The 25,788-nt window shown below is 45.5% G+C and overlaps 3 protein-coding genes and 1 long non-coding RNA gene across 12 annotated transcripts in view; 3 read left to right on the forward strand and 1 right to left on the reverse strand.

Annotated features, from left to right (window-relative positions):
* Positions 1–6,895, forward strand: part of LOC120949215 (four and a half LIM domains protein 2) — a 116,718-nt gene extending 109,823 nt beyond the window's left edge. For all 8 annotated transcript variants that reach the window (XM_040366351.2, XM_040366359.2, XM_040366350.2 and 5 more), the window contains 3 exons: positions 5,657–5,826; positions 5,934–6,120; positions 6,202–6,895. In XM_040366351.2, coding sequence (XP_040222285.1) covers positions 5,657–5,826; positions 5,934–6,120; positions 6,202–6,359 — 515 coding nt within the window. In that variant the 3' untranslated portion in view covers positions 6,360–6,895. The remainder of the gene's footprint in view (positions 1–5,656; positions 5,827–5,933; positions 6,121–6,201) is intronic.
* A 3,842-nt stretch (positions 6,896–10,737) lies between these two features.
* On the reverse strand, positions 10,738–15,877 carry LOC120949423 (importin subunit alpha-7). Of its 2 annotated transcripts, none has more exons than XM_040366712.2 (8): positions 15,768–15,877; positions 14,869–15,048; positions 14,569–14,784; positions 14,263–14,483; positions 13,894–14,157; positions 12,817–13,156; positions 12,568–12,727; positions 10,738–12,465 (listed from the first exon to the last, which is right to left on the reverse strand). In XM_040366712.2, the coding sequence occupies exons 2-8, from the start codon at positions 15,043–15,045 to the stop codon at positions 12,281–12,283; spliced, it is 1,563 nt and encodes a 520-aa protein (XP_040222646.1). In that variant the 5' UTR covers positions 15,046–15,048; positions 15,768–15,877; the 3' UTR covers positions 10,738–12,280. The 2 variants fall into 2 exon arrangements, with proteins under 2 accessions (XP_040222646.1, XP_040222647.1); XM_040366713.2 differs by lacking the exon at positions 15,768–15,877 and adding an exon at positions 15,615–15,740.
* A 416-nt stretch (positions 15,878–16,293) lies between these two features.
* Positions 16,294–17,424, forward strand: LOC120952101 (protein MIX23). The gene is made up of 3 exons (XM_040371221.2): positions 16,294–16,484; positions 16,626–16,898; positions 16,966–17,424. Exons 1-3 carry the CDS (start codon positions 16,443–16,445, stop codon positions 17,071–17,073), a joined length of 423 nt encoding a protein of 140 aa, XP_040227155.1. The 5' UTR covers positions 16,294–16,442; the 3' UTR covers positions 17,074–17,424.
* A 3,381-nt stretch (positions 17,425–20,805) lies between these two features.
* On the forward strand, positions 20,806–22,172 carry LOC125906636 (uncharacterized). Its single transcript, XR_007452005.1, has 2 exons — positions 20,806–21,697; positions 21,787–22,172. It is a non-coding gene; the product is annotated as an uncharacterized LOC125906636 (long non-coding RNA).
* The last annotated feature ends 3,616 nt before the right edge of the window (positions 22,173–25,788 follow it).

Raw genomic sequence — 25,788 nt, forward strand, 5'->3', positions numbered from 1 at the left:
AGTAGGTTTGAGATGGAGATTTATAGCCAACAGTGGTGCAGAGGCAACACAGGACTGCAATAAAACGTTCGCCCGGAGATCGAAATGCAAATAGAGCGGAGAGTGAAGGCTTTCTGTAGCCTTTTTTTGTGTGCTGGGGCAGTTTTTTGCTGGCAAATTGACATTGCGGTCGCGGGAGATTCCGAATGTCAATCAGGAGTATCACCGGCTGAAGGACAAGCAGTAGATGGGGTGGAGTAAATAAAATTTGATATTTATACTGTCATCGGGGAAGTTTGAAGCTGGTTCCATTTCAATTGACTCAATTTAAAATTGTTGATCTTGCATTGATTGGAGTGTATAAATTGAAATTAATATTCCAAAAGGAATAATTAAGTCAAGTGCTACTATCTATAACGGAACCAATTACATTGTAAATGTAATTAAATAAAGTTTCATCGCCTTCCAACAGTCTCTTGCCAACATTCCGGGCACGTCATGAGATGAGGAACTAATAAAATCAATGAACATATGTGTGTTCATGCAGATCAGTTTCTGAAGTAGCGTTGGTGTTGTTCTCATGTTTCTTAAAGTCATTTAGATGGAGATTTGACTTTCCCGTTCCACTACACATTTGAGCCGAGACATATTTTAGCCGTTAATGTGCCTGTGTGTCCGGAGCACATCGATTGTGTTAATGAGCCAATTTAATGGCACGCGTGATGAAATGAAACCTAATATTTATTAACCTCCGTTCGGTTGAAAATTTATTACAATTTTGAGATCTCATTTCGATTGTATCAATGTGTATCGATTAGCCAGCTAACGCGATCGAAACAGCGATCGAAACAACACATAATCGTTCCATTGTAAGCTGGAATAGCTCTCATTAGAATGGAATGCGCTACACAACGCCAGGGCATCTCCCACATCTCTCAGCGACGGCCGGATGCTAATGGATGCACATTTATCACAAACTCGACTCGAATAGAGTCGGATGCTAATTCCGGTGTGTGCGCCCACACACGCCCAACAATCAACAGGGAAGCGAACACAAGGAAGGTATGGGCGTGTAGCTGCTATATCAATTAGTTTTTTCAAAACCTTCCTTCACCTTCGGGGGGTTTTTTTTATAACAAATCATTTACCACGTAACGATCTTCGAGAGAGAGTTTTGTTTATCGCTTGTGCCATTCTCTGCTAAGGTGTCGTTTAAATATTTACACACAAAAGGCAACATAATGCTTTGCCCGAGTGGATCTGCGAAAGAAGACTAATGGTGATCGGTATTGTGTGTGTGTTTCTGTTCTCCAGACGCTTGCGATCCTCCCAGTCTCTATCTCTCTATTTCACCAATTCAATATATTGAGCATTGTTTGGCCTCGTTTGGCCTTTAAATATTCCTCCTACGCACGGTTTTGGGACCTCTCACAGACAAGTCCCCCCCCAGTCGACCTCCTTGTGCGCTCCACCGGCAACAACATTATAATTTATTACCATCCTTTTGCGCACCTAGACGGTTCACAGCTGGCACTTCCTGCTGTTGAAGTAAAAAAAAAATAATGTGCGGATACGAAAAATTAACGACTTACGTTTAACAACTTGATTCAACTTGACTCACATACGCGCACACACTTGTGCCTGCGAGCGAAACATCTTGTTAAACATCCTCACGGTAGAGATAAAAACGCCGCCAGCATCACCCCGCTCTCGGTCGGTGTTTTTGGAGGGTGTACGCGTTGATTGATGGGAGCACGCGTATAAATCAACGCTTAAACAGGCGACAAACTCGCCTACACCATGTTGTGGTAGGGGATGGCGTTGTGAAGGAAACAAGCTGGTCCCTCTGGGCGGCTCGATCGATTGAATATGCAATAAGTGCCTAATTAATCTTCCCGCGGAGATCAATAATAAGCCGAACGGGGGGAGGAGCAGGAAAACAAATCAGCAGCAACAACCTTGCGGAATGCGTTGCTGGAGCTTTGGCGAACTTTGCACAAGGGTACAGAGGAGCACAAAGAAGACTTGTGACTTACAAAATAGCTTTTACAGCAAAAATAGTATTTAAAGTGTCGTTTTAGGAATCAAACGCTGCTAAATTAAGAAAATAATTCGAGTATGTTTAATTAAAGGGGGAAATACAGTAGAGTGATCACTTTATCAGCAAAGGCAACTGATGAGGCCGTCAATCTGACTGGAGAGGGCAGGTTATTTATTGACACACAATTATGACGACGGAACCAATTCTCCCCAGGGAAAGGATCGATTTATTTTGCGCCAGCTTCCCGCACCATTCATTCATTTAACATCGATTGGCCTTCGTTACCTCGATCCGTGGAGCGTGTGTGTAACAACGAACGCATATTACCGGTTTTCCCCGGAGTAGAGTTAGTAAGCACCAGCTTTCGCCCACACACACACACACACTGCTCCGCCACTGGATTTTACTTTCGACCGTAAAAGGCACGGTGGTTGTCGCTTTCCCGCTGTGCCGCGCGATCGCACCGCCGCGACACAAATGGACATGAGCAGCGCCCCCGTACGCGTACAATTGTCGGGCTGCAGGGGGACCATGGGAATGGACGGGATAACAACCCTCGCTCAGGCAAAAGCGGCCCTAAACCGCCCACGATCAGCCACTTGCCTGCCAAGAGGCAAAAATCGTATGCGTGTGTGTCAGTTCAATCGAAAGCCAAAAACGATCGCGAAGAACCGCTCTGAGCAAACAACGAATCGATCACACTGTTTGCAGCCTTGTCTGTGCGTCTGTGCATCCCATCCCACCAGCGCACGGCGCAAATTTATTTCGGAGGAGAAGATCCTCCTGCCTGCATACATATCCCGCCATCACGATCGCATGATGGGCAAAACGGAAGCGCGCACCAGCGGCGCTAACCCGGCAACTTTACGCTCCTTTAAAGGAATGGAACGTGTGTGTAGGTGGGGGATGGTGAGGGGAAACGCGAAGATGAATCATAATAAAGCGTCGCACCCTCCGGGCCAGGGCCAGCTGTATGGCCAGGCGAAGTTCCCTTTTTTGGCGGCAGCATTTTATTTTTGCTTCCCATTGTGCGGAGGAATTCCGAGCGACCTTTTGACACTGTTTACGCTCCAATGTGGGGTGGTGTAATTCGCAGCACGCTACCTATCCCACTGGTAGAGTGTTTGTTTACTTCCCACAAAACTACACACACATGTAGACAGCTATAAACAGCGTCCCTTCCCTCTATTAGAGATTAATGGAGGCGCCCAGAACGATAAGCCGAGTGGACTGCGTAACACTATTGAAACTACTCAGAACTGCGCGCATCGCACTGGACGGTCCCCAGGGATGGCGCGTGATAACGGCTTGGTTTAATGCGATGGACCCGTGTACAACACGTGCCGCCGCCGTTGCCTTGTTGAAACCATCGAACATCAGCGATCAAAGCGCGCGCACATGTGGCGGGTGTTTGCTTTGGATTGATTTGGCTGAAGTATTTATTTGCGCATGGTGGTGTCGGATGAGGCACCACTGACTTTGTTTGACGCACGTGGCAGAGAGGTGTGGCGAACGAGGATCAACACACGTAAAAGCGGAGAGAATGTTTGGGGAGGAGTGGCGATTCTAAGCAAAGAAGGGAGAGTGTACCTCGACAAGATGATTAAAATGTGTTATTTATTTTCTGACTGAATATTATCAATCATGGATTTATTGATGGTGGATTGATGGGTGAGTCTTCTGGAACGTTATTGGAAACGGATTCTTAAGCTAGCTAGAATTGTAGAACTATTGAAAGTTCTTTTATTGTAAATTGAGTTACCTCCAAAAAGCTGAAATGGCCCGACCAGGATAAGGTTTTTGCATCATTTTTGGTAAATTCATAGAAAATAAAAAAAAGGATATAGACGAGAACCTTTTCTCAATATCAGTAATTTGCTTACGTTTGCATTGTACATGATGGTAAACTCAATTACAGCGATAATGAAATTTCTGAACTGTTCCTTATTTCGTGCGTACACACATTAAGAATCCTACCAAAATGGTATGATGTCATCTTCGCCGGACTTACGGTGGCAATCACCATGATGTGATCAGTTGTGACTCTGTTTTGTGATACCAAAATATTAGTACTTAAAATATTAGAGTAGTATATAAGACTCCGATAATTTCAGAACCAACTCCGGAAGGTAGAGCATTATCTGGAGTCGTTCAGAATCGCCCGGAGTCATCCATCAGTCTTTCGGAGTCTTTCGGAGTCGTCGTGAGTCGTCTTGAGTCGTCTTGAGTCGCATTGAGTCGTCTTGAGTCGTCTTGAGTCGTCGTGAGTCGTCTTGAGTCGTTTTGAGTCGCCTTGAGTCGTCTTGAGTCGTCTTGAGTCGTCTTGAGTCGTCTTGAGTCGTCTTGAGTCGTCTTGAGTCGGCTGGAGTCGTCTGGAGTCGTCTGAAGTCGTCTGAAGTCGTCTGGAGTCATCCGGAGTCATCCGGAGTCTTTCGGAGTCATTCGGAGTCATTCGGAGTCGTTCCGAGTCTTTCGGAGTCATTCCGAGTCTTTCAGAGTCGTTCCGAGTCTTTCGGAGTCGTTTCGAATCGTTCGGAGTCGTTTGGAGTCGTTGGGGTCGAAGTCATTAGGAGTCGTACAGAGTCGATCGGAGTCGACCGGAATCGGAGTCCAAACGACTCCGGATAACTCCGGTTGACTCCGGATGACTCCGGTTGACTCCGGATGACTCCGGTTGACTCCGGATGACTCCGAATGACTCCAGACGACTCTAGACGACTCGTGACGACTCCAGACGGCTCAAGACGACTCAAGACGACTCAAGACTACTCAAGACGACTCCAGACGACTCAAGACGACTCAAGACGACTCAAGACGACTCAAGACGACTCAAGACGACTCAAGACGACTCAAGACGACTCAAGACGACTCAAGACGACTCAAGACGACTCAAGACGACTCAAAACGACTCAAGACGACTCAAGAGGACTCCGAAAGACTCCGAAAGACTCCAAAAGACTCCGAAAGTTTTCGAAAGATTCCGACAAACTTCAAAAAACACCGTAGGACCCGGACGACTCGGGAGGACTCATGACGACTCGGATGGACTCAGGACGACTCGGAAGGACCCTGAGCGACTCCGAACGACTCCGAACGACTCCGGACGACTCCGGACGACTCCGGACGACTCCGGACGACTCCGGACGACTCCGAACGGTACCGGATGACTCAGACTCCGGGGGGAACTATTAGTTCGAATTTTGTATTGGTTCGGCAGTTGGAGTCGGACTAACAAAAGCCGGAACCGTATCGGAGTCGTGGGTGCGCTCCCAAGAGCACATGGCTTAAGTGAACACTGCATAAAAAGTTACTAAAACTGATCCCTTTTTTCAACGGACAATGAATACGTTTGAATAATATTTTCAGCAATAAGAAAATTTAAAAGCAAAATCGCAAAAAAGGATTTATTGCAGGTAGTTTTTGCAAAATAATTAACTTTTTCTATTTTTTAAACAAAAGAATTTGTGTTTTTATGCCGTGCTGTTCCTAAAAAGATGAAGAAAGTGACCAGATCGTTACAAAAGTCTGATTTTATCCTAGAATATTTTTTTTTAATTTGCTTTAATTTGTTTTTAAATCATATTGTTCAAATATTAACCCATTTTTCCTTCTTTTTCCCATATCGATTTTCCCCAGGCACGAAGAAGATGGAGTACAAAACGAGACAGTGGCACGAGAAGTGCTTCTGCTGCTGCGTGTGCAAGACCGCCATCGGCACCAAGTCGTTCATCCCACGCGAGCAGGAGATCTACTGTGCCGGCTGCTACGAGGAAAAGTACGCCACCCGGTGCATTAAGTGCAAGAAGGTAAGTTAGTCGTCAGCTACTAGGCTAGAAGGCGACATGCTGCGACGAGTTGCGCTACTAAACTTATAATGCCGGATTGTTTCCCCCTTTTTCCCCATTCGCATCAGATCATCACAAGCGGCGGTGTGACGTACAAGAACGAACCGTGGCACCGCGAGTGCTTCACGTGCACGCACTGCCAGGTGTCGCTGGCCGGCCAGCGCTTCACGAGCCGCGACGAGAAGCCGTACTGTGCGGAATGTTTCGGCGAGCTGTTCGCGAAGAGATGCACCTCCTGTACCAAGCCCATCACCGGTGCGTAACGATTGCGTTTTGCGCGCGCTCTTTTGTTTTGTCGGCAAACGGCTAACGTTCCTCTCTCTGTTTCTCCCGCAGGCATTGGCGGTACGCGCTTCATCTCGTTCGAGGATCGCCACTGGCACAACGATTGCTTCATCTGCGCCATGTGCAAAACGTCACTTGTCGGGCGCGGTTTCATCACCGACGAGCAGGACGTCATCTGTCCGGAGTGCGCCAAGCAGAAGCTGATGTAAACACAGTCGGACAGTGCGCCGCCATAAAACAAAAAAAGCAAAATTCAACTCCCAATGTCATGACCATCATTATCAGCATCACACTCTGAAGGAAAGGAGAAGATGAAGAAGGTTCCCAGGAGGATCACGTTACATGCGCACACGCGAAGGGAAAATAATAGTCCTCTAGCGCGTGTTCCAACGACTGTCGTCATCTCCGTTACTCCACTCTTCAACAACGATCATCATCATCATCACTATTCATCATCAACTCCTACCCCACACGTCAACGTCATTCGCGTCGATCGTTTAAATTATTTATCACAACGGCCACCCCCCCGTCACCATCCTTTCATGCGCTCTGCGCACGTTTTAGGCGTACCGTTTTGTTCGTTTTTATTTTATTTTGTGTCTCTTGAATTGTATGACGTTCCGTTCCGTTCCCGTTTTCGTCCCCTGTTTCTAGTTGCGCCGTACGCAGGCGATATAAGTATTGAAATGTTATTTAATAGAGTCACCATGATACACGATTGCGCTTTATATATAGAGTGAGAGAGAGTTCTTTTCGGATTTTTATTCTACCATTCTTTGGCCTTTGTCCTTTGTGTTTTGCTGCTGCGTTTGAATCACTCTATACTTGTTAACAGCACCTTTAGCGCTGCTTGCCGAGCGTAGTAAGATAGACAGCGATGATGAATGTAGTTAGCGAAACTGGAAGAATGATTAAATTATGAAAGAAAGAAAGAGTTTTGTGTCTGTGCGTGTGCGTGTGTGTGTGTTTGTGTGGAGGAGTGGATTTTGTAATGAGTTTCGAGCTATGGGATGGAAGGACGAGAACGAACGATCATACGCACACACACACCTGCAAGCACACAGCGCGAGCATTGTTGTTAGTAGCGTAGCGAACGGCCTATATTCACTGAAGATGCCTTTTTAACTATTCAAATAATAATAATCCTTATGTAAGAAAAAAAAACCCCGATGCGTTCGCACACGATAATGCAAGGAAAGAGGAAAGTCCGCCAGAGAAGTCCGATCGTGTTTGTATTGCGTGTGTTGGAACACAAATAGTGCTATGTTTTTTGTGTTTTTTATTACATTTCATTTGCGTTCGTTACAGGAGAGGCAGTGTTGTGCAATGCAAGCAAATTAATGATTTTAGAACATGTTAAGGTAGATGAAGAACAAGAAGAAGAAGAAGAAGGAGCACGATCACGATCCTTTCGCCCTCTATAAGAGCATATCGCGTTTAGTCATTGTTATCGCAGCGATCGCAGGGGAGATGAAGTTGCAATTGACACATACACACCTTCAGCCTTTACCCCCCTAACCCCCCCCCCCTCTTCTCCCACTTCAACTCAAATGTTACCGCTTGTAAGGGCGTCAAAGGCGTTACTTGTGTGTATTATTTATTGTATTGAGATTGCCCGTTGTGTGTTAGTCCGAAAGTCTGAAGAAAAATATCAACAAACAATTAAAAAACATAAAACGCACAGAGAGAGAGAGAGGGGGAGAGAGAAGAAAGAAAGACCGTGTGTGTCCTTTCCCGCATTATATAACGAGAGGTAGGATTTGTAAATTTGATAGAAAAGATGAAACTGTGAAGGATATAGCAAACAAACAAAACTGGGACACAAATCATCTCACACACGCAGGCAGAACGTCGGGACGGGTGATTGCAATTAAAACTAACTTTATACACACAGACACACACTACTACGGGTTATGTTCCCGCCCTTTCTGTCAGATCAGATCGTAGCTATGCGCCCAACTACACCACCACGTGGCCACGTTGCATCCTTTTTTTTAATTATTTATTTTCGTTAACCAACCAATGTGAAAGGAGGAAGCGCGTGGGAAAGAAAGAGAGCGAAAGTGCAGCCATCCTTTTCCCAACTCGGTGCAGGCCAGCTACATCGAAAGAAGATCGAAATCAAAACACTAAAGTTAAAGCTAATAAAAAAAACCTTTAAACAAAATATATAAACGACTACTGAAACAACAACAACAAAAAAAAAACGAATAAAACAATTTGCAAAAAAACAGCGTCCGTTTTCTTCAGAAGCCTTTAAAAAGAAACTGTTAAATGCATTCTCTTGGGACATTATCTCGTTTCCAACAAACTTTACTCCTCCTAGGGCAACGAACCAACGCAGAAGTTGCACGCCGTGGTCCGTGGTTTGTGTTGTTAACCATTACTAAAATACGCGTTTAATAACTAAGTAAGTGATAAGGCTTTAACAAACAAAATAATGAGATATGGAAATATTTATATACATATATACAAATGGATGAATGTATACAAGCTTACCAAACGCCCTACACATCCGTACACACATAGGAATGCTAAAAAATAAGGAAAAGTTAATTATGTTCCAATTTTTTTGAGTTGATTTATTAAACTATTTATTAACGAAAATGCTTTTGACTTGTAAAACGATAACTATTTTTAGTTTTGAAAAAATAAGCAAGAAAAACTTACAGTAACAAAAAGCTCTCCTCATAAACTAATTCTCTTCGTCTATTGTTTTTCAATTGAAACAAACCAGTGCAAACAAGGAACAGAAGCTATTCGAGAGTGGTATGTGCGTGTGTGTGTTTGTGGTGATAATGGTGGAAGGTGTAAATGCTGAATAGATAACAAAAAAAACTCACACACACACACACAACATGCAGAACAAAACACAACCTGTGGCCTTTCTGTATATTAATAGCGAGAATAGTAATAGTGATACAATAAATACTGTGCTGTGCATTGGAAAACTAATCCAACTAATGCTGGCTTAATTAAGAAGAATGTGTATGTATGTACGTGTATGTTGTGCATTTTAAAATTGTTTCATTTGTTTAATGTAATAAAAAAAGATAATATTTGCTGGAGCAAATGTTTGTTTGTTTTTTAAAGAAACTAGTTAATTTGACCAGGTTACAGGGCTGCGCAAATCAATTAGATAGATCCCCTTTTAATTTTAAGAGTACGCTAAAATTAATTTGCTCGAGACCCAATTGAAATGAGATAGTTATACTTATACTGGTCCTGGAACCTATCATGAACTCATACTGGTCCTGGAAACCATATCTACCCTGTAACCGATCATGAACCCAAACCGAGCCTGGAACTGATCATGAAACCATACTCAGCCTGGATCCTATCATGAACCCATACCGGTCCTGAAAACGATAATGAACCCATACCGGTCCTGTAACCAATCATGAACCCATACCAAGCCTGGAACTGATCATGAACCCATTCCGGGCCTAGGACCAATCATGAATCCGTACCGGTCCTGGAACCAATCATGAACCCATACCAAGCCTGGAACTGATCATGAACCCATACCAAGCCTGGAACTGATCATGAACCCATATTGGTCCTGGAACCTATCATGAAACCATACTGGTCGGTCCTGGAACCTATCATGAACCCATAATGATCCAGAAAGAGCTCCCGAATACATTTATTTCCTGGAACCAGTACCTGAAACTGTTCCGGTTTTGAATTCGTAACGATATTTGAACCGAGTCCGAGTCTGAGGCCGATACAATTCCAATTCCAGTCGACAAACCATACCCGTAGTAAATGTGCAGCGTTGGATTTAACGTTGGAAATAGCGTAGGAAATTTAGTAGAATTTGTATAGTGATGTGTGAATACTATGATCAAAAGGTATAAAATTACGGCGGAATACGAAACGAAATGTGTTTAATATATTATTTTAGGGTGATCTTACAGGGGTTTCCAATAGAATAAATAACGTTTGCCATTGATCTCAACACCTTTGATTTCGATGTCAACGTTTTCCACGGCCTGCTTATGCACCCATATTCTCAATCGATGACAGATCATTGGATGTCTGCCATGTCTGTTTCGTTGTGATAAAATTCAAATGTGGATTGTTTTGAAGTTGTATCAGATCGAAGCAGACATTGTTGATATCTAAATAAAATGGGTTGAGGATATAGATGCATGTATTAGTAAGCCGTGAAAAATATTGATATCGAAATCAAAGATGTTGAGATCAATGGCAAACGTTCTTTATTCTATTGAAACCCCCTGTATGTGATAATGTATTTGCTTGTTATTCGTTTACTTACTTACCACAGGGAGCAATCTCCTACAGATTACTTTATGCAGATAGGTAAAATATTCCTTACAATGTGCAATTTGCTCAGAATAGAATCCAATCCTGTGGTTAGGCAGTGATAGCCGTTACACTTGATCGGTACTCATACCTGAATGTAGTTGATCGGGATCTACTAACTGCATGATCGTCCCCAAGCTATTTCAACCAAATTATAACTAAACTGATAATTAGTTGTTTCTTCCAGGTGATCGTGATCGTAAAAAAGGTGATCAGTGTTTGATACAGTGAAAAGTAAAAAAAATACACAAAAACACGTCCAAGAGATAAATGGTGAATATTTTATTTGTTAATTTAGGTTTGGTTTCCTTTTTCTTCTGTTTTTTGTTTGTTTTTGTTTTGCTTGTTTACTGTTTTGCTTGAGAACCGTACACGGAATAACGTGAAGGGGAAAACGGAAAGGGGGGAAGAAGGGGCCCTCCGATTCCTGGTCGGGCTGGTTCCGTCCCGTCCCGAGGGTTGTGTGAGAGTTTCGAATCTATAATATACGTGCACGCGTACATACTCTAAAACGACCGAATGGCCACACACGCACACACACACTCTATCCCTGTGTCCCTGTGGTGGTCTTAAGTGTGGAGGGTGGTAGTGAGGGACACCAGTTTTATGATTACCACCGATCGATCCTTTTTGCTGTTTTTGCGTCTTCAATGTGGGAAAAATATATCTGTACCGGTTTTTTTTTGTTGTTGTACGAAAGCGGTACACACAAACGAATGATACAAAACTTGCACGATCTTTACACGGGGGTTAAGAGCATTAGACCTTAATAGATTATTACAAGCATCATTAGCGGTAGTCAAGCGGGGAGGGGAGGGTATGGGTTAACTTTGACTTATACAAGAATTGAAGGTTTGGGTATAAAAAAAACACATAAATTAACGCAGTTTTTAAAAAATGACAGCTTGTTAAAAAATCCTATTGTTCTTAGCGCTCTTTAGTCTAGAGGATTGCGATTTGCACATAACTGCAGCTGGGTAGTAACCGTTCTCAGGGCCTACTATTACGCAAAAGTGTCTGTCTGCAAGCACAGCGTAGTACAAAATGGTAGTAGGAAGGTAGAAGGCCTGAATGTATACAATAAATTAAAAAAGCTTGCTCATATCAGCACACATACACACACACACACAAAGGTGAGCCACCATACAAACACACACAAAAGGAAAAACAAAGCTGCGGTCTACTAACCCTCCTTCTTTTTTGTCCCTAACCTTACCACGCTTTCTGTGCATCGGAAAGTCTTGAGGGGGGCGCGCATTAAACGTAAAAATTACTTTACAGTATTATATTTATAAGATTTGTCGGCTATTATATACCAACTGCTCCTACCCATATATGCGCTTTACTTTTTACGCTTAACGCCGAAAAGAAGAGGGAGCGTTTACGCGTAGTTTATGTGTCTGTTTTATGTATATATCTATATATGTATATGCTGTGTGGCTGTCAGAGATAGGACAATCAGAGCACACACTAACCGTATCTCTGAAATCCTCTAAAATACCCTCGACATCTCCTGATACGTCAACCTTTCTACACGTTCGAAATGAGAACGGTGCACAGAACAAAAAGAAGAGAGAAAAAAAACAAACCCGTTAACGCGTTCCTAATGTGTCCAGGGAACGAATCATCACCTTGCAACAAGGCAGGGAGAGGATGGGGCCAAGGTGACTGATAACGGAGTGGTCAAAACATTGTAGCGTTTGCAGGAATAAATGTGGGCGTGCATGTGTGGGAGGAAAAGGAGAGAGAGAGATAGAGAGAGAAAGAGAGTGTGTGTGTGCGAGAGACACGTAGAAGGCAATTAAAACTGGAACCCATCCATCGGCACCGACTGGTCCGCGTTGAACTGAAACTGATTGTTGTCCGTGCTCGGTGCCACCGCCAGATCCTCGTCGTCGTTGCTAAAGTACTTTTGGATTATGCTAAATGCCTTCTCGTAAATATCATTGTTCTGGTGCGATTGTAAGAATTCCAACTTGTCGAGACCTAGAGCGGGCAAAGTTGGAGGAAAGCAAACGCATCATCAAATGTGGTATCGTGCACTAAACGACGGTTGAAAGCTCAGTGTACTTGAGCAGTTCCACCTACCGTAGCATTCCTCTATCATTACGGCGTACGGGTTCGGTTTGGTTCGCTGCTCGTCGCCCACCTTCAGAATGTTTTCCAGCCCGTTCAGCGCCACGGTAACTATTTTCGGGTCCATCACGGTCAGCAGCTCGCACATGGGCGGTATACAGCCAGCATCCACCTGTTGGGCAAGTTGGGAAAATGTACAATTACGTATGTGTCGGCCATCCATATGCCCCTCTCTGCTCGAATCATCTGCCCGACGCCTACCAAATACTTGATCTGCTGCACCGTGCCACCACTCGTCGCATTGGTGATGGCCCAGGCCGCCTCTTTCCGTGTTTTGAAGTCGGCCTTCTGCAGCAGATCGATGATGCTCGGGAAAATGTTGGCATCGATCGCGGCCTGGATCTGGTTCCGGTTGCCGGCCGCAATGTTCGAGATGGTCCAGCACGCCTCCTTGCGAACCGCCTCCTTGGTCGAGCTGAGCAGCTGCAGGATCGAGGGTAAGGCATTGCAGTTCAGGATCAGCTGCGTCTGGGTGTCGTTGCCGGTGACGATGTTGCCCACGGCACGCAGCGCCGCCGACACTACGTTGTTGTGGCTATGGCTGCAAGGTGGGGGTGGAGTTTGGCAACGATAGAAAAAGGCAACCAGATTAGTGTGCATGATTGAGATACGATAGCTGCTTTGGCAATAATTTTTATCACTCGATAACACGATTCAATTACGGCTGATTCAACGAAAATAAAAGCTTTATCCTTCTAGGAGACACAATTCCATATCTTACAGTCGTCGCCGATAAAAGTTACCGGCACGACACGCAATTATATATCTAGGAGACTAACTTTTAACTTCGTGTCTTCGTGTTTTGTCTCTCAGGGCCTCTTTTAGCTCTCGCTGTCATCAATTTTTGGCTCGAAGGTATCAATTTATGCATTGTAAGTCAATTGCTACAATTTTTGGAACTGTGTGTAGCAAAATTAGTAAATTAAAGTCACGTGATTAATAATGTTATCAATAGAAATTAAAAAATAAGCTTTTCATCAAATTTTGAACATTTCACTGGAGTCAGGCTAAGTCAGCACACATTTGATTACCTAATCAAATTTTAAATTCAAAATAACGTTAAATTACACAATTATTGTAATGCCAACATGTTTTACCTATCATAAATCTGCTCAAATACTTTGGGTATTTATCACGATTTCTACAATAGTACCAAATTGTTGACTTAAAGACACAAAAATAGCTAATATGTATACACACTGTAAAAATTGGTGGCATAGAGCCAACATTGAGCGGCAACAACAGTAATGGAAACAGAAATCTCTTAACAACACTTACGAAAGAAGCTCGATCAAGCGCCGGCAGCAGCCCGCATCGATGACGGCCTGGATGTTGTCGTTCGAACCGTCGGACAGATAGCTGACCGCCCAAACGGCATCGCCCAGCACCTCCACATCGTTGTGAAACATGAGCTGGGACAGAATGGGAAGGCATTTTTCGACCTTGGAGAAATCGGGCGGCGGGTTCTTACCCCGGCACATGTTCGACAGGGCCCACACCGCGTTACGCGTTAGCGTTAGCCGACGCGAGGTACTCAAAACGCTGAAGGGGGAAAAGGGAAACAAAAAAAACAAATGCAAACGTTTCAATTAACCTCGTTAACGGCACGGAGGACCTTTTCGAGGGGGGCGGGGAGGGAATACTTACTGTAGCAGCGGTTCCAGCACATCGTGATCCAGCACGCAATCCCGACACTCCGGCGAATCGCCGGCAATATTACCCAGCGCCCAGATCGCCTGCTCCTGCACGTCCTCGTGGGGGCTTTTCATAAGATCGACAAAGATTGGCACGGCACCGGCCGCTATCACCACGCTCGTTTGCTCTGACGTTCCGGAAGCGATGTTCGTTAGTGCCCAGGCAGCTTCAAACTGCACCAAAGCGTTCGAAGAAAGAAGTGTGTAAAGAGGCAATGGCAACGGAAACACTCGGCCTTCCCCGTCCCTGCAAGCTTACCTGTAGGGTGGAGTTTTCCGAGTTGCCCAAAAATTGCACCAACCGCGGTACGATGTTGTGCTTGATCACCATATCGATGGGCGGGTTGGGCTCTTTGGACAGCAACCGGCGGAACTTCTGTGTGGCGACCAGCTGCTCCTCGATGTTCTCGCTGTACAGTGCCTGGATGACGGCCGGCTGTATGAGCGACCGGTTGTCGGTCGATGTTGTCTCGTCCTGCAAAATTGCGCATCACAGCGTAGAGACAAAACAGGCCAGTGAGAGTAGGACAAACGACAGATATGATGCGCAACCACCTACCGAAAGAATTGCATCCTGTTCGAGCTCGTCGGCCACGTTGACGTTGCGTCGCTTAATCAGCTGTTGTTCGCGCTTTTGCTTTCGCAGCTGAATGCCTTCCTCCTCTCGCCGGCGCCGCATTTCTGTCGAGTCCAGGCCCACATTTTTATACCGATGCCGATGCGTTGCGTTGGACATTTCCTAGTTGGGAGAGAGGGAGATTGAGAACAGATCTATCACCGTAACGATTTCAGTGGACACGGTTTGCGCTTGTTAATTGCTGCTACGAAATCGGAGATTTTCGCCCCGTCCCATCCGCTTCGGCCCCGACCAACGAGCTGTGCCTTATTGATTTGAAAAAGTGCGAACTATCGAGCCAGTACGGTGGCCGAATGACACAACACACCGTCACCGACCATGCAATGCACGGCGAGACACACACACTCACACATGCAGCTCTGGCTAGCACGAGCTAGCACGGGGTGTCTTGCGACAGCGGACACGGGATGGACGGCGGTGCGTGCACACGGGCGGGCAGCAGCAGCTGAGCGATTCTCGAGCTGCTGCAGATGCATTTTTCGCAAAGGCCCATATTTAGTGCGCCAGCACGGGGGACGTGATGGGATGAAAGGAAGGGGGGCACAGCGAGTGACATTAGTAAATCTTGTCTTTCTTTTTTTTTTGCTCGCGCCTTCTCGTCCTTTCTCTCAACACTTGCCAACCACCCTGCTGCTACTGCTGCTGCTGCTGGTACGAGGCCTACGTACAAATCGTCTTGTGCACACGGATCGCTCTAGCTTGGCACTTGTTTCGCTGTTGCTTTCCCCACTGGACGCTGCTGGACGATTCGGAATCGATGTACGGCAAATAGGCACCGAGAGCGACACACTATAGGATGTTTTGTGGCTGCAGAAACTTACTTTTGTGGCAAATTTAGCGAAGGAAATCTGGAAATTTTACACCACGACTTTCACGTTCATCAGCAACTGTCAGACGGTCTGCCAAACTCGGGCGATTGACGTTTGTTTGCTAGTGCACACTGGATGCGATGCGGGTCGTTGGCGAGCGATAGGTTGCCATGCCACCGGGGTCCGTTGGCCTCGCGGATACTTTTTGTTAAATGCTAAAAACACCGTTTAAATCTATTTAATTGTGTTTTTCAGTCGTTTGTTTGTTTCTATTTTCCAAATTGAAACCGTTATTTTCTGATAAATTCAAATTGTGGATAAACAATAACATGAAACCCACATTGAAGAACATGTGCCAAACTCATTCTTCCGTAGATTATTGAGAGAAAATAAAACGAAACTAACTTATTCATGAAATAAACAATAAATTTACCCTCCACGTTAGTTCAATTTTTGTTTTATTTTATTATTTTTGCTGTCCCTGCTCCCGAGTAGAAGGTTCCCTAAAGCTCGTCCACCGATCGCTGTCAAACCGGCTGTCAAACGAAGGTGAAAGTTTTGGTCGGCAAATTGCATAGCGCACACGCTCGCTTCTGTTATTGTTGTATTTTTGATCAATTTTTAACAGAAAAACCACCGCAAAAACCACCCCGACAATCTCCACCGCATCACACAGAATCTGTAGCAATGAGTTTCAAGTATGAGTGTGCCGATTTCTCGCAGTTTCAGGTAAATCAAGCACACCGTGGTTTGGCCGACGCACGGAAAGCACACCGCACGGTTGCTTAGATTGTGTAATCTTTCCCGGCCATTCCCGGCACAGGCTTGGTGCATGTTTTTACCGTTCCTCTTTGCGCCACTCGTTTACAGGAGCAACTGAAAAAGATGCGCGATCTGGATGACAAAATCATCTACGCACTGAACACAACCATACCGACGGAATCGTTCAAAGGTCAGGTCGATGCTGAAGCAAAGTGTCGCGACCTGCACGGACAGCTAGAATCGGGCTACAGCCACCGGCAGGAAGCGATCAAGAAGTGTATCGTCGTGTGTGCCGACACGGTCAAGACGCTCAAGGACAAGCGGGAGGAAAACAAGGACGACGTTGCACTGAACAAGCAGTTCAAAACGGAACAGCGAAAGGTTAGTCGGTGTGCATTACGGAACGTTGTGAAAAAGGTAGTATTCTAATGGCTCTTATCATTTTCAGCTACGATTGCTGCAATCTGAGCTGAGCGTGGAGGACATTATTCGGGAACGAACGCAGAAAACGTTCCGCGAACGTTGTAGGCTATTTTTCCGTTTCGATTCGCTATAAAGCAGCGCGTCGGAGAGAGAGAGGTTCTAGAAGGCTCTACGGCAATATCACTACAAATGCAGTGGTGGTGCATTGCTGACGCACTCGTGTTCGAAGCGCACCAGCGAAGAAGCAGCAGCATTTATACGTGAGTGGCGCATTTAATGATTAATGGTTGAGGAAAAAGAGGGCGAGATTTTCTGGCACTTGTGATCACAGCAGGTGTTTTTACAAAGATTTTAAGAAGCTTCACAGTTTTGCAATCCGATCGTGAGGAACGTCCGCTTTGGTGAGCGAACCGATTGTCCGCAAACACATCAAACATGTTATATAATGTTGTTTATTGTAGTAAAGCGTAATAGCTGTCGAACATTTTGGCCTCTTTGGTTGGCGTACACTTATTCGTTGTAAAGCAACGATTTCTGGAAAGAAGCATCTGTTCCCATTCCCGTTCCAATCAGCTTCCGTCAGGTGTCTGTATTGAGATGTATTTCATGCAACACTTACTCGATCGCATACAAAATTTATATCGTTGCATACAACTGTCCTATAAAAAGTATGCAATTTGTACATATTGCATCCAATGTTTGCGGAAAAGCATGTACATTTGAAATCGCATGGTGCATGGCGGTGTATGAGCCTCCCATCCATGTAGACACCCGATCCCCGACAAGTCTCGCTTCACCAGATCCAGCCATCGAGTTCGTTGTGCTCCCCTGGGTCTTATACAAAACTGGGGATCGCTGTCGAAAACCTTCTTGGCGGGGCATGAGTCCGGCATCCTCATAACATGCCTCAGCCATCGTATCCTGCCAGCCTTCGCTACCGTCAGGATGCTCGGTTCGCCGTACAGCTCAGCAAGCTCGGATGGTCCAGGACTCGTGTCCGTAGACTTTTCGTGCGGGATCGAAGTCTTCTGGATCTCAGCAGTCTGTGAAGGTAATAGTTTGCACGATTCCCCTGCACAATGCGTCTCCGGATTTCGCTGCTGATGTCGTTATCCGAAGTAACGACTGTCTCGAGATAGCAGAACTCCTTAACTATCTCGAGGTTTTCACCGTCAACTAATACACTGCTTCCCAGATGGTCTGAGTCTCCGGTAAGCAGGTACTTCGTCTTCATCGCATTGATTCTGAATCCAATTCTTGCTGCCCTTTTGAGTCGAGTGTACGCCTCAAATACCTTCGCTGTTGTCCTGCCGATGATGTCGATGTCATCCGCGAAGCCAAGAAATTGGAGAGACCGGTAGAGGATCGTGCCACGGATGTCGTTGTCTAGCCCCGCGGTGTCTTCGAATGACACCTTCCAGGGCGATGTTGAAGAATAGACAGGATAATCCGTCACCTTGCCTCATACCCCTATGAGATTCGAACGATTCATGGTGGTTCATGGTGGCCTTTAACAGTCGGATCAACTTCCCAGCGAAATGGTACCGCTGCATGATGTTCCATAACTCATTCTGGTCTACGGTATCGTAGGCCGCCTTGAAGTCGATGAGCAGGTGGTGCGTAGGGATCTGGCGCTCTCGGCACTTCTGGAGGATCTGCCGTAGAGTGAAAATTTGGTCGGTGGTGGATTCGCCTCCAACAAACCCAGCTTGGTAGCTGCCAACAAAATATGTAGCAAGGGGCGCAAGTCTGCAGAACAGGATCTGGGATAGGATCTTGCAGGCGGCATTTAGGACTGTGATGGCTCGAAAATTCGAGCAATCCTGCATGTCACCCTTTTTGTATACTGGGTGAATAACACCCAGCTTCCACTCCTCCAGTAGTTCCTCCAGTTCCCAGATTTTCACGATCAGCTGATGCATTTCGACGGTAAGTCTTTCCCTCTCCATCTTGAAGAGCTCGACACGTGGAAAATATGACGTACTAATCGAGCATGTAATCCATAGTTTCTCAGTGCTTCGTTTGCCGTTTTTCACTTTTACGCTTACTTACTTTTCCGGTGCCAAATCCGGTAATGGCCTAGTGCAGTAGTGTACGTAATTGTTGCCAATTCGTTATCCTAGCCTTACACGTTGCGTCTATGTCACGTTGCCACTTCAAATTCAATCCTTGTGGGCAACGTGACAATGACAATAACGTTACAGGCTACATCGTCTAGTGCTATGCGTATGTTATGGACCGGATGCCGTGCGTGCTCGATCCGCTGTACGATAGATAGACCAGTTCATAGAGCTGTTGTTGTAGTAGATCAAGCATTTGTTCTGAGAATCTTCCACTCGAACCTGACTAAGAGGGTTTCGTCATATTTGCACAGAGTACATTTCTCAGGGGCCTATACAACTACTGCAACTATGATGTATGTACAATCTCACTTTCTAGTTCTTTGAGGTGAAATCCTCATCAGAATTTATATGTAGCCAATGGCAATGGCCAAAGGTGAATGGCATACCTTCGCAATTTTGTCATTTTCTCGTTTTCTATCCAGTTTATTCATTTCCAATTAGAAATATAAAATCTTGTGCGCACATTTGGCATCACGCTAATGCAAAGCACCAAGGTACCAAAAACAAGAGGATTTGGTATAATCTTATCACATATTCAATCAAATAATGTCTAGAAGATTGTAGATTATGGATTTTTTTATTAAATACCGCTCACTGGTCGAATCATACGAGACAAACTGACTAGTATTAGGCCAGACTTTGGGCAATTTTCATCCGGGCTATCCCCACACACGCTATAAAGAATATCTTGCTATTGGTAAAAAATAATCACAGTTTCTCATATCGGGAATTGTGCCAATTTTATTTATATTACATTGAATAGACTTATTGCATCACGTGACTCGATCGTCAACTCAATTACTGCTACAGCTACAGTCGATATACATTAGGCTTTTGTTCTGCTAGGTCAAATTTTAAACCCAACACAAATGGAACATTTGGCCATATTCGTAACTGATTTGAATAAACGGGTTTCATCCTTGTCCCTTGTCTTTTTAAGAGCTTAAAGAAGTCTAGTTTCGGTTCGTTCTAGAGGTTTTATTTACAGAACACACATCAGAAACACAAGTTTACACATTTATATATAAATTGTTTTTACAAGCACTGTTTTTATTTATTTTATTTTCTTTTATTTTTACAAAACAGCATAACAAGCCAATTGCTAATGGTTCTTGTTCTGTATTAGTTTTATTTATTCGATGTATGATTTTAAATATGTATTCCACTAACATCTCTCACAGTATCGTTTGATTACGGGTTTTGCTATTTCACTGTACACCCCCAACACACTTTGCTTTGCTCAACCACACACATACACACACACAAACACACTGAAACGCTGTCCCGCGTAAAGCGATCTTGTTGCAATCGTTAACGTGAGTCCATCGATGAGTATCAGTCAATTATTAACTTCGGTATGCTAGCTTTATGACGTTTAAAATACACTCATACAGCTAGATAACCAAAGAGAACATTGACGAAGAGAACATAGAAGAGGGGGAGCGTCGATAGGATAGGGACGATGACTTCCCATCATCTTCCCGTTGGCGTGATTTTTTGCTCCAACGATGTTGGGGCAGTACGGGCAGCTTACGCACAACGATGATCACACTGACAACTTACCCATAGCCATTCCCATATGCCGTTCGAACGTGTGTGCGTGTATGCCCGCAGGCCACCCCTGAAGGGTGCCAATTTGTATCAATATTGACATTTCAATTTATCGACAAGCTGCAACGAACTTTACCTTTCCAGCTGGTAGCTGGATTTATGCGATGGTTTCGTCATTCGTCATTGCCGCTTCTCCAAAACTATTTCAATTTTAAGTCAAATCTCATCGCATCCTTTGCGATCTGTACGATGGTGATGATGATGCCGCTGGATGAACACTGAGATCACGCTAGCACAAATTAGTCGACAAGTGTTAATGGTGGTACCGGTTTTTCCCATCCGCCTCTCCGAGAGTGCTTCTGGCGAACGCGCAAAAACGCGTGCTGCGGACACGTTGCCAAAACCGTTTCCATCTCAAACCGTGCGACGACGACGACAACGACAACAACGACGGCTACACTTACAACAGTACAACTGACCGTGTGTTGTTACGTTGCTTACAGGAGACTCGATAGATATTGAACGGTCGGTCGGTCGGTCTCTCTCTCCGCCGCTTGTTGTTATCGCCTCAACAGCACACACCGATCCGCGCCGTACGTTGTTGTCTAATCAATATTCTCCCTTTGCCGCCGCCACCGCCGCCACCGCCGCATCCGCCGTCGCTCCTGTTTACTGATACGATCGTTTGATTACGCTCGCGCCGCACGACATTGCCGTGCATACATACATACCGTACCTCATCGACTACAAAAACAAACTTGTCAAGCTGATAAAAACCAAGCCCTCCACGTGCTCAATGCCGGCCGCTGTCACCGTGTGGCATGCTGCCGTGCGTATCACCTGGTGGGCCCTCCTACTACAGCACGGTATTGCTTCCTTCGGTGTGTGTGGTGTGTGTGTGTTTGTGTCTTCGATAAAGCATAACAATATGCTGCATTATCGACGGGCGCGGCCATCTAACCGGAATAAGAACCGGAACTGCACTGGAAGTAATTGAAGGTTTAACGTAAAAGCCACACAAACACACAGATCGATCCCAAATTCGAATCGAGTAAAATCGTTGTGATCTAAAATAGGCAAAAGGTAAAGATTAAACACCACTTAAAATCGTTATCTAAACGTTTCTATTCTAATTTCATGTTTCCATGCGATTGTCACTTAATGCAATGCAGCAGCAGGGTAGATGCGACCGAAGGATGGCGAATATCTAATGGGTCAGAAAGATCACCCAAAGGGGGGGTTGGTGAGCAACACAACGAGACGAGAAAAAAAAAACAAACTCGTTCTTCCTTTTGCGGAGACACACGAATAAATTACACCAACAGAACGCGCGAAACATCCGGGATGATGTGGGAACGGAATGACATACAAGCAACCCTTGAGTGCCCCACTCCTTGCGCGTGTGGGTGTGTGTGTTCGCTTGTGAGGAGGTAAATCACGAAGATGTAATGGAAGCTTTGCGGTTACTTCGTAATTTTTACTTCGATCTGCGACACAGACACACATGGTTGCGTTTTGTTTGCGCATACGCAGCGAATCGCTCAGAGAGAGAGAGAGAGAGAGAGAAAAAAATCGAACACCGGAACCACACACCTGTAAAGAAAAATCGAGTTGGTTTAGTTAATTGTTTTGCTTTGCCACTGAATTCTATTGAGTATTTTCCTATTTGCACGAAAAAAAGCCACACACATACGCTGTGTTACTGAAAGCGATCGTGCGCAGCTGGATCGTTTTCCTATCCGATTCCTTCCGTTTCTTTGTTCACCGGGGGGCCACTGGCCAACACACTTCCCACACTACGCCGATGAGATGATGACGTCTTACTTCCGCGTTTGTGCACATGAACCAGTAAGCATCTCACACATCGATCGCTGCACACAACAACAAAAAATCAATCGAAACGGCATGAAGTGTGTCTAATGCGTTCATCTCTTGGCAGGGGTCAAATCTGGCCGCGGTTTTTTTTTTTGTTAATTTTCAATTCTGCTTGCCACTACTATTCCGCACTCCAGGCACGCCTTTCAAAACCGATACGCGCACTCACACGCGGAGCTAGAGCGGTGGCGTGAGAACCCTCCATCTACCAAACACACACACACTGGCGGCGACGATGATGGTTCGCATTTGATGGCATCAACAATCGTTTCTTTTTTGCTGCCGAAAATTAAAAGGTTAGCCCTGCAGGGGGAGGGCTTCTAAATAGCTCACGAAATTCCATTCCGCCATGTGTAGTATATACTTTCACAAAACGAAATGTAATTACCAACCACCGCCACCGCCACACACACACCTGGTCGCCGGCCAACGTGTAATTCCGTGTCGGTGTGTCTTGTGGGAAAGATGTCGCGAGAACATGGGATGGGAAGCGAATGGTTGACTGCTTTTTAATTGACTAGTTTCTCAACTAGCCCTCTCTCCACCCTGATCATGCAAGAACAGGGTTTGCCTGATGGATGTGGCGTGTGGTTGGATAAAAATGCTGAACCATTTGTCACCTTTTTCATCGAGGAACCGGGGGTTTTTTTTGCGTATGGCGCCTCACCGTGCACCGTCGCTCGCCATGATCGGCGTTACAATGTGGCAAAAGTTCAACTGTACGCACGCGACGCATCACAAACTTGTCCTTGCCTTGTAGGGCCGGATTTAATCAAACGCAAATATGGTTACGCCGAGACACTGGCATCCGTGTCACACGCAGGAACTGCCTGGTCGACTGCGCACGTTTTATGAGTCAGCGGGTTACGCGGGCCGGTTCCAGCGTGGTATGGAGCTACAAAAATGGCCACGACACGATCATAAGGATGATGATGATGATGTTCCGGGAAGATCCCAATGAACCATCGCCTGAGCAATTAAGATTCAACAGCTGTCGTCATCGTTTACACAGAATGCGCCACCATTCCAAGGCGGTCACCACTTGTTGGGCAGTTGGCGCTGTTGGGATATATGTTACCGGTGGGAGTGGGGGGTTTGCTACATGAATCACTTACAGGTTTTTGGGATGTGTGATTGCCGGAGTGATGAATTCACACGTCGTCGCTATAAAAGCGCAACCCTCCGTAATGCTTACACAGCGGAGCGGTGTGCTTCACACGTGCTCGAGCGATTGAGCCTATTGCCAAGATATTTCGTAAGGCAACGCAACTCTCCCATTCATGAACTAAAAAAAAAAATCCCCCAAAGCGAAAGGTTTTTACCGTAGCCTAGACTAGACAACCTCCTGCCCGCCAAACTCTCCGTGATTGGTGATCACGTGGTGAGCTGTCTCGTCTCGCCACCCAGTGAATCGACCGTCACCGACTGTGAGCGTATGATTGATCGAGTGGACTTGAAATTTCGCGGCCTGCTGCACGATTTGCTGTCCGACCCGACGCTACTGTGTCTCTGCCGATGGTTTGTCCTTCGGTCGGACCCCTGTCGCTGCTGGCTTAGCCCACGCGCTCAAGACTACCGGCTCAAGAACGTTGGCTCCCCCAGTTTTCCGTGGGCGATGCGATAGAACAAACATGCCGCTCCAAAGCTCCCCCAGTAGATCGTGTACACTGGCCCCGTAGTTGTTCATTCCTGCAAATCACCGTCCGTTCGTGGCAGGGCACGCTTACGTATGCAGATCACAAGAGTCTTACCAGTACGGATCGGTGACTCCTCCGTCCTCCTATCCTGCTCCTATCTGGACGGTTAAATCGTGTGTCCAGCACGGGGTTGAAGCTAAAACGTTCTGCCGTTCATTTAAAGCGTGAGTTTGCGGGGCGCGCTGTTCGCCAAACCCACTCACGAGAAGCTAAAGATGTTGGAGTGGGAGATATATTTATGACCACCTGGTCTCGTTTACAACACCGCCAGGTTCACCGCAAGTTCAATGGACATTGGACTCGTACGTATGGGGTTGGTACACGCTCGCTAGATTTCTTCATCCTCTAAACGGCACCGAGAACACTTTGGTAATAACATCACTAACGAGTTCAACTCGAACACCACACCCTGCTCAGCGAACCAGTGTTAAGGTCTAGGGAGAAGGTGTATTAAGCTCTTTTGCTTTATATTATTGCTTTGAAGGATCTTTTATGACACCTTTGGTTGCTTATTATTCAGTGTGACGAACACGCTAACGTCAGTAAAATCCTGAACTTCTTGCACACACACTTCTCACGGTGTACACGTACATCTGCTTCATTGTGTCCTGTGATAAGATCCGAGACAGAAAACACTAAAAGCAAATCTGTCAGATCATCGTAACAAATCAATCAAATAACGGCCGTTGTCTAGACATCCTTTGCTTGCTCACCCGCACACGTGGGAACGAGATCCAAAAGTCACTCCCTGGGTTAAGAGACCCTATCGAGTGGTGCAAGCAGCAACGCACACAAGGACCTCTAGAATGGCGTTGGCGCAGTTGGAACTGCCACTGCGCACTGGTTCTGAACAGTCATCGTCGTCGGGCTGCAGACATTTAATCCCTTTTAAGAGGCATCCTGACGCTCGTTTAAAGCTAAAGTAACAAAAACGAAGAATGGCTGCCGTAATGTAGGGTTTAGGCAGGTACCGACTGTAAAATAAACCCCTGCAGAATCTATCCCGCACAGGTCGGTTGGAAGATGGAATTCCAGGAAATTCTCTCCCTTGGAAACTGTACCTTTGAGAAGCACATCAAAACTGACTTGTGCAGAAGGTATGAGATACACACGGTAGAAGTTAGCAGGTACACAAACTATCCCTCGCTCCGTACGAGCTGAGGGTGATCTTGATCGTAAAGGGATAGGGAGAGCCAGGTTTAACGATCACGACTCTGGGCAAGATTTAATGATGTGTCTACCTCGAAGTTTACCTGCTACCTGCTGTTTCGTTTGGATGTATATTTTTATACCGGAGCAACCCACAAAGTTAATTTTCGGTCATTTCCCATTCCATCCCCAGGCCCTGGGGTAAGGTGGTTTCCTTCTCTCAAGGATTTGTACCTATTACCCAAGAAGAAAAAAAATAAAGCAAGAAAACTGGGAACAAAATCACGCGCTGCGCTGTCTCCGTTTATCTTCCTTTCAGTTGTGCTTCCTCAGCGCAAAATGGTTGCTTTACCCTTTTCGAACATTCCATTAGAACATGAGAAACTACACCTTTTTATTCCGAGCTTAAGAAATCCTTGAAAAAAGGTGCCAGTGGTTTTAGGGGAAAAGCCT

The sequence above is a fragment of the Anopheles coluzzii genome, chromosome 2, assembly GCF_943734685.1.
Source record: "Anopheles coluzzii chromosome 2, AcolN3, whole genome shotgun sequence".
NCBI lineage: Eukaryota > Metazoa > Arthropoda > Insecta > Diptera > Culicidae > Anopheles > Anopheles coluzzii.